Source organism: Amblyraja radiata, chromosome 9, assembly GCF_010909765.2.
Source record: "Amblyraja radiata isolate CabotCenter1 chromosome 9, sAmbRad1.1.pri, whole genome shotgun sequence".
Taxonomy (NCBI): Eukaryota; Metazoa; Chordata; class Chondrichthyes; order Rajiformes; family Rajidae; genus Amblyraja; species Amblyraja radiata.
This window is the reverse complement of record NC_045964.1, coordinates 33898634-33914440: the sequence shown is the minus strand read 5'-3', so window position 1 is coordinate 33914440 and position 15807 is coordinate 33898634. Positions and strand designations below refer to the sequence as shown.

Here is a 15807-nt window from a genome sequence, read left to right as displayed (position 1 = left end):
ATCATGGAGGAGTTGGGCTGAGGGCCAATGTCGGTGCTATATAACTGTATGACTGACTAAAAATACATTCTTCTGAGCAATTATTAAATGCCAGCAGCCTGGGGAATTTGTGTACCCTTGTACATTGAACAATATTAATATGCAGACATGACATGCAATTCAGAAGGTAAATGCTATTTGTCGCTTTAATGCAGAGTGGCATCTCTTAGATTCCTCTATCTAGTCTCTGGAATTTCCTCACAGCCCAGTACCCTAACACGAGGAACTAGTCTTGTGGCTCTTACTTGCAAAGCTTACCACACTTAAAACAGTGATATAATTGGAACATGGAAGATGATACATCCACAGCATAAGAGTTAGATACTCAGGTATTTGGTAAAATAATTTAAATATTTTAGCTGTGTTATCTGTTCTACATTGTTTTACAGAATCTTAAATATTTTTCAACTTCCTATTTAGATAATAATTAGATTTTTTTTAACATCTTATTTGCCCATACATTTCATTACACAATTTTGAGCTGTCACCCAAGTTTAATGTTAATTTATGTGTGAAAATTCGGCAAATTCAAGGCATTGTTGTATTTCAGTGCCGAGCTGCCTCCGTCGCCAGCCTAATGCTATCTCTTTAAAAAGGTTTCCATTATTTATCAACCAGCACTCAAATAACTTAGTCATGTAAGTAATGATTTGGCTTGAAGATTCATGCCTTGGAGTCTAACATTTATGTGTAAGGAACACTGGCAAGTGTTTAATAGTCATTTGTTTTAAAAAGCCTAAATGAATGCCGATATTTTGTTTATTTTTATGTAAACTCTGATCATAACGAATCTGGTCAATTACTTAACCGATAAATTAAAGGCTTTGTTTAAAAAATGGATGTTTCTGTATATTTCTTGAAGCATGGAGTTGTTTGCACTTGCAGTACACGGACTGTGATCCTGATTATTGTTAGGATACCCCCCTGTGCTTATTTGCAATGCCTCCACTATTCAAGGAAAACATTCCATGTTTATTTTTAACTCTCTAATTGACCTGCTCTGTTACCTTTAATCATATGTGGGCATACACGTCATTTATTTTTTTCCCCATTCATTGGATCTTTCCCCAAATGCATCCCTTTTGGATTAAATTCAATTTTCTGAGCAACAGGCAAAACCGTCTACATCTCCCATAGTCTAAAGCATTGCTTCAACTTCCATTGGCCAATATTTGTTTCAACTGCATAACCACCACCCCACATTTACAGTGCCCTCCATAATGTTTGGGACAAGGACTGTTTATTTATTTATTTACCTCTGTGCTCCACAATTTGAGATTTGTAATAGAAATTTTATTTTATTTTTAAATCACATGTGGTTAAATAGCACATTGTCAGATTTTATTATAGGGGATTTTTATACATTTTGGTTTTACCATGTAGAAATTACAGCTGTGTTTATACATAGTCCCCCCATAATGTTTGGGACACATGGCTTCACAGGTGTTTGTAATTACTTGGGTGTGTTTAATGGCCTCCTTCATGTAAGTATAAGAGAGCTCTCAGCACCAAGTCTTTCTTCCAGTTTTTCCATCACCTTTGGAAACATTTATTGCTGTTCATCAACACAAGGACCAAAGATGTGCCAATGAAAATCAAAGAAGCCATTATGAGACTGAGAAACAAAAATAAAACTGTTAGAGACATCAGCCAAACCTTAGGCTTACCAAAATCAACTGTTTGGAACATCATTAAGAAGAAAGAGAATACCGGTCAGCTTTCGAATCGCAAAGGGACTGGCAGGCCAAGGAAGACCTCCACAGCTGATGACAGATGAATTCTCTCTATAATAAAGAAAAATCCCCAAACACCTGTCCGACAGACCAAATACACTCTTCAGGAGTCAGGTGTGGATTTGTCAATGACCACTGTCCGCAGAAAACTTCATGAACAGAAATACAGTGGTTACATTGCAAGATGCAATCCACTAGTTAGCCACAAAAATAGGATTGCCAGGATACAGTTTGCCAAGAAATACTTAAAAGAGCAACCACAGTTCTGGAAAAAAAGTCTTGTGGACAGACGAGATGAAGAATAACATATCAGAGTGATGGCAAGAGCAAAGTATGGAGGAGAGAAGGAACTGCCCAAGATCCAAAGCATACCACCTCATCTGTGAAACACGGTGGAGGGGGTGTTATGTCCTGGGCATGGATGGCTGCTAAAGATACTGGCTCACTTATCTTCATTGATGATACAACTGTTGATGGTAGTAGCATAATGAATTCTGAAGTGTATAGACACATCCTATCTGCTCAAGTTCAAACAAATGCCTCAAAACTCATTGGCCGGCGGTTCATTCTACAGCAAGACAATGATCCCAAGCATACTGCTAAAGTAACAAATGAGTTTTTCAAAGCTAAAAAAGGGTAAATTCTTGAGTGGCCAAGTCAATCACCCGATCTGAACCCAATTGAGCATGCCTTTTATATGCTGACGAGAAAACTGAAGGGGACTAGCCCCCAAAACAAGCATAAGCTAAAGATGGCTGCAATACAGGCCTGGCAGAGCATAACCAGAGAAGACACCCAGCAACTGGTGATGTCCATGAATCACAGACTTCAAGCAGTCATTGCATGCAAAGGATATGCAACAAAAAACTAAACATGACATTTCATTTACATGACATTGCTGTGTCCCAAACATTATGGTGCCCTGAAATGGAGGGACTATGTATAAACACTGCTGTAATTTCTACATGGTGAAACCAAAATGTATAAAAATAGCCTTTATTAAAATCTGACAGTGTGTACTTGAACCACATGCGATTTTTTCATATTACAAATCTCAAATTGTGGAGTACAGAGGCAAATAAATAAATGGTGGGTCTTTGTCCCAAACATTATGGAGGGCACTGTGAGTATGACCGATCAAATTACATTACAGGAGTGTAGGAACCAAGTCATGTGGAAACAGAATTCCAGTTACAAAAAAAGTATTTTTTTCTTGCCTTCAATTGAATCCAATTTCCCACTGTCCCGTTGATCCCATAGCATTTTAGTTTTGACTACTTTGTCAAAACCCGTGCTGTATGTAATGTGATGCAGGTTACATCAAACATACAGCCTTCTTTGACTTCTATATATCTCCCCCAGCAAATAATAGTTTACATATTAACAAAGCTTTGTTAAATCATTCATCTACAAATAAATAAGTTACCTTATTCTGTTCCAAAAATATATCAATTAGATATGATTGTTCAAAAGGAAAAAAATCAAAAAAAGCAAGCCATCAAATGTCACCCGAGCACCAAGAATATTCAAGAATTATATCTGATCAACTCATACACCAACGTTTTAACTGCACAGCTTAGTCCCCCTGCTGTGAGACCAGTTGTTCTTCAAATTGAAATATTCCTGCAAAAATTTATTGAGCAAAAATTTTCGACTGATGGACTGACAGTAAATGGAATGCTAAAATCATGTAGATACAAGACAAGCTGAGGCTTACAGATTCTGATTATGCAAAACTGGAACTTTATAGGTAGCAGATAGAATGCTCACCCATGCTGCTATGCGAGGGGAGGAGAACAATAATGAATCCGAGCCATACACCATGTGAATGCATTTTAGGATTATGGAAGTACTGCTTGAGCACATAACGGATTTAGAAAGATGTTATCAGAACCATCAAGAAAGAACAGACTGGGACATTTTCCTAGAACAGACAAGGCTGACAGGTTACCAATGGGAATGGATACAAAATAGAAGATATTGTTCCCACTTGTAAGACAGTCGTGGGATAGTTGACAGCTAGGGGTCAAGGCACACAATTAATTCAATGAAGAATTCATTTGCAAGAAGTGCCTTTACTCAAACAACTGAGGAATACCGTACCACCATGACAGATTCTGCACATAACCAAGATGTACTTTTTAAAAGCCTCCTTTAAATACTTGAAGGAGAAAAAGGTTCTGTCATGAAAATTCAATTTAAATTTCAGAGAAAATCTCAGGATATCATAGAAAACTAATTCCCCATTTGCACCACGTAAAGTCCAGCATATTATGCTTGGGCATTCAATTATGCAACAATCCTCATGTATGGTACAAAGAGAGCCTGGCAAGACACCACCTGCTTTACTCAAAAAGGCAAGAATGTTGTCAAATGAGCCAAAGTAAAATCATGTAGTTTGATTTTGGAAATAAAGCTTTGAGAATATCTGCAGTGGAATGGCGATTAAGGTTTTACCTCACACCTACAAGGACCAGAATTCAGTCCCTCAGGTGCAGTCTGTGCACCGTGACATGTACTGACAGTGGTAGTAGGTTGCCTCCACAAACTCTGTTTCCTTCCCACACTCTCATGTTGTGCTGACTGGTAGGGTTAATTGTCTACTATAAATTACACTATTGGGTACATTAATGGCAGGAATAATAAAAGGGGACATAAAATGTGCAGGAGAGAAAAAGTTACTAGGGCATGTTGAAACAATGAAAAGGATTGGTACCAATGGGAATGTTCCCCTGGGAACAGAGGATCCAAAAACAGATTGGCTGCCTTCAGAGATCATTACAAGATAACATCCACACAAATTTACCACTATAAATTTCCAAAACTAAAATGGACTATAAGCATCTCCACATTATGATCAAGCTATTACACTACAATTAAATCATGCACTAGAGTTTTAAAGCAGAACTTTTCCTGTTTCCTGGGCAATTAAGTTACACAAAATAATGCTGGAGATCAGAAAAAAGAAACACATTTCGTCAACAATATTTAACAGGTCTTGGGGATTAGGGGAGAACAGAAATAGACCAATATGCTTCCAACCCTAAATTCACATCATGTGTACATTTGGAAGAGCCAATAAAGCAAGTCACCACACAGCAACTGATGTTGGACAATACTCAGTTCGGAAGTCAGCAGCTCAATGGGCACCATCCAAAAATTAATATTTTGCACTTGCACTTGACTAAAATAGGCATGGAATCAATTCCATAAATTACTGCTTCTAAATTATCTGTATTGGGTAAATAAAAAATCTTAATAGATTGTTTTGCCATCAAACAGTTATTACTGCCGACCCATCGTGGAGGCCAGAACCAAATCCTGGCTCCTGCTCTCCAAGTTCAGCTTTCAAGCTGCTCATCATTACCTCGGGTTTCAGGACCTGTTGACAGATCTTTGAACAAAAAGACGAGGGCTAGGAACTACATACCCCATTTTCTAACCGCTCTGCAGATAGGTTTATTCCATTCCATCGGTTTAACTGATCTTGAGATTGACGCTCACCTACAAAGACAAAAGATAAACTTTAAAATAAGCCGACTTGAATATACATGCTAAACCAAAGTGTCCTGCTCCCCAAAAATCTCAATGCTGTCCAATCAACCTTAAATATCTATTATTATATAAAACTCTCGCCCCAGATTCCGAAACGGAACTCCGTCTGGCTGCCTGCCTGCCTTTCGATTCGTTCCCGCCGTGCGATGTCACAATGCCCGATGCTCGCAGACGTCCAATCGCGATGCACGAGGCTCGCCGACGTCCAATCGGAACGGATCCATTTACATGTACGGCTTCCGGCCTGGCTTCCGGCCACATTTCTTCCATTGATTCCCTGCAACTCCGAAACCGGACGCAGAATCGCCGACATCTTTTCCATTTCGGTAGAGATTTCACTTTTCTTTCTAAGTATCCGCTCCTCATTCCATTCCGTCGTGTTTAAGTGTACGTTTTAAATCAAATCCTAACCCCCCCCCCCAATATTTCAAAAATAAACTGGCTTCTCACTCATAGATTCAGCTTCAGCCCCAGCCCCTGCTGAACGTTCCATCGTGTGATGTCACAATGCCCAATCTTCACATAAGTCCAATCGGAATGGATGCATTTACATATGCCTATGCAGGAGCCCCAGCCAATGGTGAACGTTCCATCGTGTGATGTCACAATGCCCAATGCTCAAAGACATCGTTGCCATAGAGAGGGATTACAGAGAAGGTTCACCAGGCTGATTCCTGTTATGTCAGAACTTTCACCACTTAAAAGTGTAATGCCCCAACGCAAAAGTGTAATGCCTCCTCCCCCCCCCCCAGTTTTTCAAATAAAAACTGGCTTCTCACCCATACAAGCAGCCATTTCGGTAGACATTTCACTTTCCCTTCCAGCTATCCACTCCTCATTACATTTCGTTATGTTTATGTCCATTTTTTTCATTAAAACCTTCTCCTCCCCCCCCCCCCCTCACTCATTTTGTCGCCTCCTGCTGGCCAGCGACCATAACGGCTGCTGGCACCCGCAGCACAACCTCACGCAACGCCATTTAAAAACGGCCTTTCGGAAACGGCTCTACTTCGAAGACCACGTCTCCCGTGAGGGCTGCGGGTAGGCAACGGCTGCGTTGGGGCATTACACTTTTAAGGCTCTGTGTGTGGGGATGCTTCGTGTGTGTGATGCCGCCCCGCCACCCCCCCCCCCCCCCCCCCCCCCCCGCGTTGCCGAGACGGACCCGACTTCGACGACTTCAAGATACGTTATTTTAAGACGGCCGGAACCCGACTTCGACGACCACGTCTCCGCTGGGGGCTACAGGTAGGGAACGGTCTTTATACACTTTTCCAACTCTGTGTGTGGGGGTGGTTAGTGTGTGTGATGCCGCCCCCCACCCCCCCCCAGTGGGGGCTACGGGTAGGGAACGGCTGCGTTGGCTAAACGGATCAGGGGTTATGGAGAGAAGGCAGGTACATCACTCCCCCTACCGCTCCCTCCCTCCCCACTCTTCCACTTCTCTCCCCCTTCCCCTCCACTCTCCCTCCCCACTCTTTCCCCTCTCTCCCCCACCCCTCTCCCTCCTCCCCATCTTCCCCATCCCCCCTCCCCGAAATCTCTCTCCCCATCTCTCACCCCCTACCCCGCTCTCCTTTCCCTCCCAAATCTATCCCGTTTCCTCCTCCTCCTCTCCCCTCCCTCCCCTCAACCCCCCACCCCCCCCGCAAACGCCGTTGGGGAAACAGACCCAACGGGTCTGCACTTGGTCTAGTATTCAATAAAGCGATCTCCATAGCTCAATGCTAAAAAACCATACGGGGGGAAAAAAGGTCTACCTTGTCTGCTCTTAAATTGACAACCCATTATTCTGAAACATGCCCATAGTTCTAGATGTTCTCTCCAAAAGGGGAACATTTCCTCAGAATCTTTGCTATACCGATGAGATTGCCTCATTCTAAGCTCCTGGTAAACATAGGCCCAATCTTCACTGTCAAGACAATCCTAGCAGAGATCCAAAGTGAATCTTGCCAGAAATGCAATTCACTTTTATGCTTCATCACTTTTGTAATACCATTGTCGCTTTAGTCTTGCAAAATCACCATACTAACTTTGTGATTCACAAATGAGGATACCCAAGTGCTTTTGCAATGCAACATTCAAGAGCCTCCATCCATTCAAATATCTATTTTCATAACCAACTTTATACTCCATCTGTGAAATTTCCATCCACTCACTTAACTATTAACAGACTGTCCTCAGTCTTTCACCCACCCCATGCCTCATCTTTGTCAGAATTAACTACTCAATATGATTGGTTCCTTTATCAATCCACATACCGGAGCCCCAAGCAACGATCCTTGTAGCACCCATTCTACTATCGTGACTCTTGGTCTATATATCTACTCTTTTGCCTTAAGTAGGCTTGAGCACGAGACATATGTATCAGCGTTGGCTCCACCCGAGTTAACACCTTAGTGCGGAATGGAGCACCAACAAAATTGCTGGAGGAACAATCCTCTGGTCCAGTTCTTCAGATCTATAATTAAGTGACTGCATAATAGTATGAGTTGGGAAAAATAAAAAAATAAATGAAAAATCTATGTTTTATTTAAATTGAAGTCGCAGTGTGATGAGACAAGTTCAAATATGAAACCCAAAATAGTATATTCCATCTCCTATATTCTGTGAAGATACGCAAAATGCTAGAGTAACTCAGCAGGTCAGACAGCAGCTCTGCAGAAAAAGAAATAGTTTTGGGTCAGAACCCTTCCAGATCAGAAACGCATTTTGTATCTATGTTTACAGAATGTAGGAGATGCAATATACAAGTGTACCAACTCAAAATGATCAATAATTGAAACAATTATACAGATAAAAGTTTAGAAAAGATTTAAAGGGGTAGGGGCAAATGAGATGAGCTCAGATAGGAATCTTGGCGGGCATCACCAAGTTAGCCAAAGGGCCTATTTCTGTGCTATATTACTATGATCATCCAAATAAAGAGGTAACAATCTGGATATTGTTAGAAACACAAAGACGCAAAAATCCCAACAAAAGTGGAAATGAAGCTTTCAGAATGGCTGTAAAAGGTCTAAGTTATTTCCTTCAACTTTGTTTTATTCTGATATCTGATACAGCAATGGGATGACATAGATGTCAGGCAGCATTTCTGGAGAAAAGGAATAGGCATTTGAGGTCTGTTCTATATCCCATCAGGTTTTCGCTTCAATCATCTTCAAGAAAAATATGAACGGGCATGGCATTTCACATTAATATTTGATCTATTTTACACCAATGGGTCAAATGATCTTGTAATAGAAAGTGTTTCTCTTGCTGCAATCACCAAAATCCCATGATACTCAGGCACTTCATTCAAAATGTACATCCTAAAAAGTAACCAAAGTCAGATTAAAACACTATTGTGAAAAGCCAGGGAGATGAACTGAATGTAGACACAAAATGCTGGAGATTTAGATTAAAAACCAGAGTAAGCAATAGACCAAATGAAAGGACAGAAGGCTGTGGGGTAACTCAGCAGGTGAGGTAGCATCTATGGAGAACAAGGATCGGTAATGTTTCATGTCAGGACCCTTCCACAATAGACCAAATGATCTCTTGCCTGCTTCTATAAAAGCAAAACCTTCTCACAGGTGACTTGCATCTTTAAACTTCTCTGTAACAGAGCCTTGAAACTTAAAAGGTTCAGCTCCCATTGTTCACCTCATATTCACAGTTTTAAAAGTGTTCAGTTTTCACTTACTTTGTTCACTACTCTCATTGGGTGAATCCTCATGTCGTAGAAAGAATTTCACTTCCTCTCTGCGAGGCCCCCATTTCTGCAGATGTTCATACATCAGATAATCAGAAGGAATAGCACGCTCTGTCACAGGAAAAAGAGAGCATTAGTCCCAAAGTACTGCAAAAACAAACTTGAGAATTGTATTTGGCCACAGAATGCATCCTTACCCTTTCCCTGGTACAATACAAGAGAAGTAAATTACAGCCCAATAATTCAAGTGGTTCTGATGGCATCAATTGCCTGAAATTTTCTGAACCACCACCATTTAACCTGCAAACAGAAGTTTGGGATGCATCTGCAAAGCAGGAATTTGAAAATTTGCTGGCCAAACATCACAACTATTTGTTTGCTGGACTCCTCCCGTGCTGAAGTTTAACTTTTATTTTGCTGGGGAACATATTGGAACAGACCTGGCACATGAAGAGCAAGCCTTTTCACTTCAATGAAGAAGAAAGGATGCAATGGGAAAAAAAAAACAAGATTCGGGCAATTTAGTTTTTGAACTTGGTAAACAAAATATTGCAGATGCTAGTGCTGCTATGGAAAATAGCTTTTCACTATAGGTATTCTAAATTCAAATTATACTGTAGATACATGCAAATAGACTTCTACCAAGAATCTATTTATTCAAAGCATCCAGCACCAAAGAGTTAGTTCTGAAAAGTATTTTAACAGCAACAATGAGGAGATCCACCAAAATGTCTTTTGGTATGGAATCAATTAACAATCTTAAAAATCGAGATGCAGGAAAACAACTGAGCGTCTCATGGGATGGCCACAAACTCTCCAACCACTTCCACCCCGTGTACCTCAGAGTCACACTCGACAGGACACTCTCTTTCAAAACCCACCTTCAGAACACCAAAGCCAAGGTCAACACTCGCAACATCCTGCGCAAACTGGTAAACTCAAAGTGGGGCGCTGATCCACCAACCATCCGTGCAACTGCCCTAGCCCTGTGCTTCTCCACAGCTGAATACGCGTGCTCAAGCTGGAGCCGCTCCCACCACACCAAACTGGTTGACACAGCCCTCAACGACACCTGCCGCATTATCACGGGATGCATAAAGACAACGCCAGTCCCGTGGCTCTATGCCCTAGCTGGTATTGCCCCCCCCCCCCCCCCCATATCAGACGATCCATCGTCGCCCAAGACGAGCGGAGAGCACAGGAGATCGATACCAGGCACCCCCTGCACGGACACACAGTACCTCCACCCCAACTGAAATCCAGAGCCAGTTTCTTGCAGACAGTCCCACCTCTCCAGGCAACCAAAGAAACAGCAAGGACCAACATCTGGAAAGATGAATGGAACCAGCTCAACACACGAGCCCACGACTGGATGGAGAGAGGAATCACTCCGACTGAATGCCTCGCCAGCGGGCACGACCATCCATGGCCAACCTGGAAGACCCTCAACAGATTACGAGTGGAGCAGGGGAGGTGCAAAGCACTTATGAAAGCATGGAACTACCAGGCAGAAGACACATGCAGCTGTGGAGCAGTACAGACAATGTCCCACCTACTGGAGTGTGACGACGCCCCCCAGTGCAGCCCCCAGGACCTGGCTGAACCGACCCGACCAGCTGTGACCTGCGTCAGATACTGGCAGAACGACATCTGAGATTGCAACGGACGCGAAGAAGAAGAAGAATTAACACAACTCCAAGCAAAAGGACTGGATTGTCCAATGCAAGCTATTCATTAGAATGGCAAATCAGATTAAAGTACTGGATGATTACCTCTCTCCAATCACACTGAATCATATCCCAAGCATGGTTCATTATCATTACAAATGCTGCAACATACAGGTCATTTTGAAGCTAACTAGTTTAAACAATCTCTTGCTCACTCAAACCTTTAAGCCCTTACATTTTCAAGCAGTGTTTTAAATATATGAGGCAGGTACGGGATACTGAGTTGGATGATCAGCCATGATCATATTGAATGGCGGTGCAGGCTCGAAGGGCCGAATGGCCTACTCCTGCACCTAATTTCTATGTTTCTATGTTTCTAGATATTCTAGCAGATACAGGTAGTTCTCCTATAACGAGTTTCCATAATACAAATAGGATGAAACACAATTGATGAATTAGGAACACCATTTGGATCACACAGGACTAACTAGTTATAATGTGATTGAATTGAACTGAATACATTTTATTAGCCAAGTATGTATACATACAAGGAATTTGCCTTGGTGCAAGTAATAACACAATATACAGTAAACAATTAAGAATAAAACATAATAATTTAAATATGTGAAGAATGAAATAAAATACCAGAGCAAAAGGAGGCTACAGACTTTTGGTTGTTGAGTAGAGCTACTGCTTGTGGAAAATAAGCTGTTTTTATATCTGGCCGTGGCGGCTTTGACTGGGAACTAGAAAACCACCAAAGTTACTTAGGAAATCATCAAGCAATAAAATAAAATTCAGTGGTTGTGGGTGGGGGGGGGGGGGGGGAGGAGTTTCCACATGATTTCCCTGCAGTGATCAGACACTTGTCCCTTCAGAACACAGTCGCTACTTTCACCCGAGGCTATCTGAAATTGTCACGCCATTGTTTCTATTGTATCTTGTGTAGTGGTACTCTATTAAATGATATGTATTTACATTAAAGTTGCAGTAACAAATAAATTAGCTATTAAAAAAAACGTCAACTTTGAAAATCCTGCAGGGAAAAATGATTTTGTTATTACGAGCCTGAAGCTCTCTTGTACTTAATTCTCTTTTCCCCCCACTGACAATTATTCTTAGGAATGGAACTGTTGTGTTTAGGCACACTAGCATTTTATAAACAAAAGTCAACATTTTGAGTATAGGAGCAGGGAGGTTCTACTGCAGTTGTACAGGGTCTTGGTGAGACCACACCTGGAGTATTGCGTACAGTTTTGGTCTCCAAATCTGAGGAAGGACATTATTGCCATAGAGGAAGTGCAGAGAAGGTTCACCAGACTGATTCCTGGGATGTCAGGACTGTCTTATGAAGAAAGACTGGATAGACTTGGTTTATACTCTCTAGAATTTAGGAGATTGAGAGGGGATCTTATAGAAACTTACAAAATTCTTAAGGGGTTGGACAGGCTAGGTGCAGGAAGATTGCTCCCGATGTTGGGGAAGTCCAGGACAAGGGGTCACAGCTTAAGGATAAGGGGGAAATCCTTTAAAACCGAGATGAGAAGAACTTTTTTCACACAGAGAGTGGTGAATCTCTGGAACTCCCTGCCACAGAGGGTAGTCGAGGCCAGTTCATTGGCTATATTTAAGAGGGAGTTAGATGTGGCCCTTGTGGCTAAGGGGATCAGAGGGTATGGAGAGAAGGCAGGTACGGGATACTGAGTTGGATGATCAGCCATGATCATATTGAATGGCGGTGCAGGCTCGAAGGGCCAAATGGCCTACTCCTGCACCTAATTTCTATGTTTCTATCCCTTCAATATACTTGCATCAAATGCACTGCAATAGATTTTTACATCACATAGGACTATTAATATTTTTTATAGCCCATTTAAAAGTTCATTTTTGAAGACTGCAATATAAAAATGTTACTCCACTAATGGTTTGGGCCATTAGTGTTGAATACCACCTTGTTTAGTGCTTCACAGACCAAGTATCTCTTCTTATCAGATGGTTGTCTTAGTACAACAGAGCAGGAGAACGGAAGCTGTACAAGTTTAACATACAGAGTGAAGCAACGCATACAATCCCAAATTAGTGGCCAGAGAACTTGAAGCATGATGGGCATGTAGAGATTTCAGACAGTCAGCCTGCTCCAAGAGTCTGTTCTTTTTCCAGCCTGGATGTGATGGAGGGGAAAATCAAACTGGGTAAAGTGCTATTTTTTCACTGTCTGGATCCTGCTGAATAATGACGACTTACTTTTGAGGAAGCAGCTGGTTCCCAGTCAGCGCTACACGTTGCTACCATTATTAGCAGAATTTTTTTTACAAAGTATTATGTAGTTTAAGCCGACTTCCACTCATGATAAATTAGTACGCCTACTGAATTCTGCAAATAAGTCCTATTAAAACTAATATTTTCCATCTCTTGTCTGAATAAAAGTAATTTTTTGGTACATATTGCCACATGGCTAATGCATTATTCATTTTCATTTAACTCATCCAGTCAGATGGTACCATTTCCATGACAATCCAGACTGTCTTTTGGGAAAGGAGGAACAATACCATTTGCTAAATAATAACCAAGCCTAACTGTATGATACCACTTAGTTCTTCTTTCGCCAAATAATATTTAATGGGAAGTGGGATAAATGACCAATTAATTCATCTAATAACAAGATCCACATTCTAACAACTCAGAGTAAATATGTACCCAAGGTATTCCCCAAAATCAACCGTAGCTTTGGAACATCCACCTAGAAACATCATCCGTCAACCGAACCAAAACTTTCCATAATTGCAAATATTCCTTTCAAGGGTTAATTGCTACCCAAATGTACCACCCAACAGCCAGTAATTACATGGTTCACCGAGTTCTACTATTTTCCATGTTAACTTTTGGTCTCCTGCTCCAGAAAGTTTACAGTGCAAAGATTTAAGACACTCTGGAGCTTATTGATCACTCCAGTTCTAAAAGGATTGAACATGTGAATTGATTAAAGCCTCTGTCTGTCAGTTGGTGACAGAGGTCTGATAATTTACGATAGACGCAAAATGCTGGAGTAAGTCAGCGGGACAGGCAGCATCTCTGGAGAGAAGGAATGGGTGAAGTTTCGGGTCGAGACCCTTCTTCAGACTGATGTCAGGGGAGTGGGGAGTACAGAGATAAAATGTAGTAGGAGACAGTAAAACTGGTAGGAGAACTAGGAAGGGGGAGGGGACAGAGAGAGAGAGAGAGAGAGAGAGAGAGAGAGCGAGAGAGGGGGAAAGCAAGGGCTACTTGAAGTTAGAGAAGTCAATGTTCATACCGCCGGGATGTAAGCTACCCAAGCGAAATATGAGGTGCCGTTCCTCCAATTTGCGCGGGCCTCGCTCTGACAATGGAGGCCCAGGACTGAAAGGTCAGTGTGGAAATGGGAGGGAGGGGGGCGTAAAGTGTTGAGCAACTGGGAGATCAGGTAAGTTTAGGCGGACTGAGCAGTGGTGTTCAGCAAAACGATTGCCGAGCCTGCGCTTGGTCTCGCCGATATACAGGAGTCCACACTCAGAACAGCGGATACAGTAGATGAGGTTGGAGGAGGTGCAAGTGAACCTCTGCCTCACCTGAAAAGACTGTTGGGGTCCTTGGACTGAGTCGATGGGGGAGGTATAGGAACAGGTGTTGCATCTCCTGCGGTTGCTGGGGAAAGTTGACCAGGGAGTTGCGGAGGGATCGGTCACTGTGGAAAGCAGAAAGGGGTGGGGATGGGAAGATGTAGCTAGTGGTGGGATCCGTTGGAGGTGGCGAAAATGTCGGAGGATTGTGCGCTTTTTTTTTTTTTAACGTTTTTTTACAAGTTGTAAGATAATTTACTTATCTACAGTGAATCGCCAATGAAAAGGAGGGGATGGGGAAGGAAGAGGGGCAAACATACAATAAAAAGGTATTGTTATACAGATGATATAATGGCATACAAGTGCAAAACATACCATTCCCTCGCCACACTTCAGCCAAGTGGCAACCAATCTCGCCTGGTTCTTTGCAAAATTCAACAACATCACGGCATGTTGTTTCCGGAGTTATTGGAACTTCCGTGAAACCCTGCTCATTGTTGCTCAAGTAAACAGTTAATAGCATCTGCAAAACAAAAAAGGATAATTTTAAATATAAGATCAGTATTTACCTTTTCTGGTAACGTTTCTGAAAAATACCAAGCTACCACACATTGAAAAAGTCAGAACATATCAAAACACATGTATATATTTGATCACATAAATAGGGCGTACCGCTATCAAATGTAGAGAAATACATTCAGTGTGCACCCATATACATGTCAAAAAAGTTGACAAACCAGTTTATATTGACACAATGCATTCCCTCAAATAGAGCTGTGCTAATTTCAACTGGATGCACCTGGAAGAATAATGTTAAAAGTGTACGGCAAAAGACATTTCAGAATAATGGGAATGTCTCCCAATATATATAGGTATTAAAATCTGTAGGATAGCCAGCTCAGCAAGACCAGCAATTGCCATAAATGCTTACAAAATGTTTATACGGATATAACGAGGTCCACCAAAGGATTCCGTACATCAGCAAAGCAACTAAAACGTTAACAATTACACATTATTTTATGTGCTCTGGAATGTTAATATTAGCAGCGACTTACAAGAACAATGCTCTTCTCTATTATACACACCAATCAACAAAAAATCAATTTAAATAAAAATACTGGCATAGGCTGGTTCTAGTCGAGTAGTTTGTAAAATATATTTCTTAAAATCCAAACATCTGATCCCAGTAACATTAGAGAGCAGTATCAGTAAGTTTGGATTATCTTAATTTTCAATTTATACAAACTACGTTAAAAAAATCAGTTTGAATGAATTTGATTCAATAAATGCTTATACTGTAATTCCACCTCTCCCCCTTCTCTTTGTAATAAACCAAATTAAAAAGGAGTTAATAGAAGCCAATAGAAATTAACACTAAAGTTGGACTGTTTCTATAATGGGTAGCTGAAGCCTAAAGTCAGTTTTACCCCTATGTGGCAAGCTGGCAACCTTCAAACTCTAATGTAGGGGAATAGAAAGTTGGAAAAAAAATGCTTTTGCCACTTCTGGTGTAATGTTGAAAATTGATGTTTACAAAAATA

The 15807-nt window shown here is 41.4% G+C and overlaps 1 protein-coding gene across 2 annotated transcripts in view; it reads right to left on the bottom strand.

The window, feature by feature from the left end:
- ppp1r13b (protein phosphatase 1 regulatory subunit 13B) overlaps positions 1-15807 on the bottom strand; it is a 53229-nt gene that overhangs the window by 25964 nt on the left and 11458 nt on the right. For both annotated transcript variants that reach the window (XM_033027052.1, XM_033027053.1), the window contains exons 2-4: positions 14642-14789; positions 9013-9132; positions 5203-5276 (exon numbers count right to left, since the gene is read on the bottom strand). In XM_033027052.1, coding sequence (XP_032882943.1) covers positions 5203-5276; positions 9013-9132; positions 14642-14789 — 342 coding nt within the window. The remainder of the gene's footprint in view (positions 1-5202; positions 5277-9012; positions 9133-14641; positions 14790-15807) is intronic.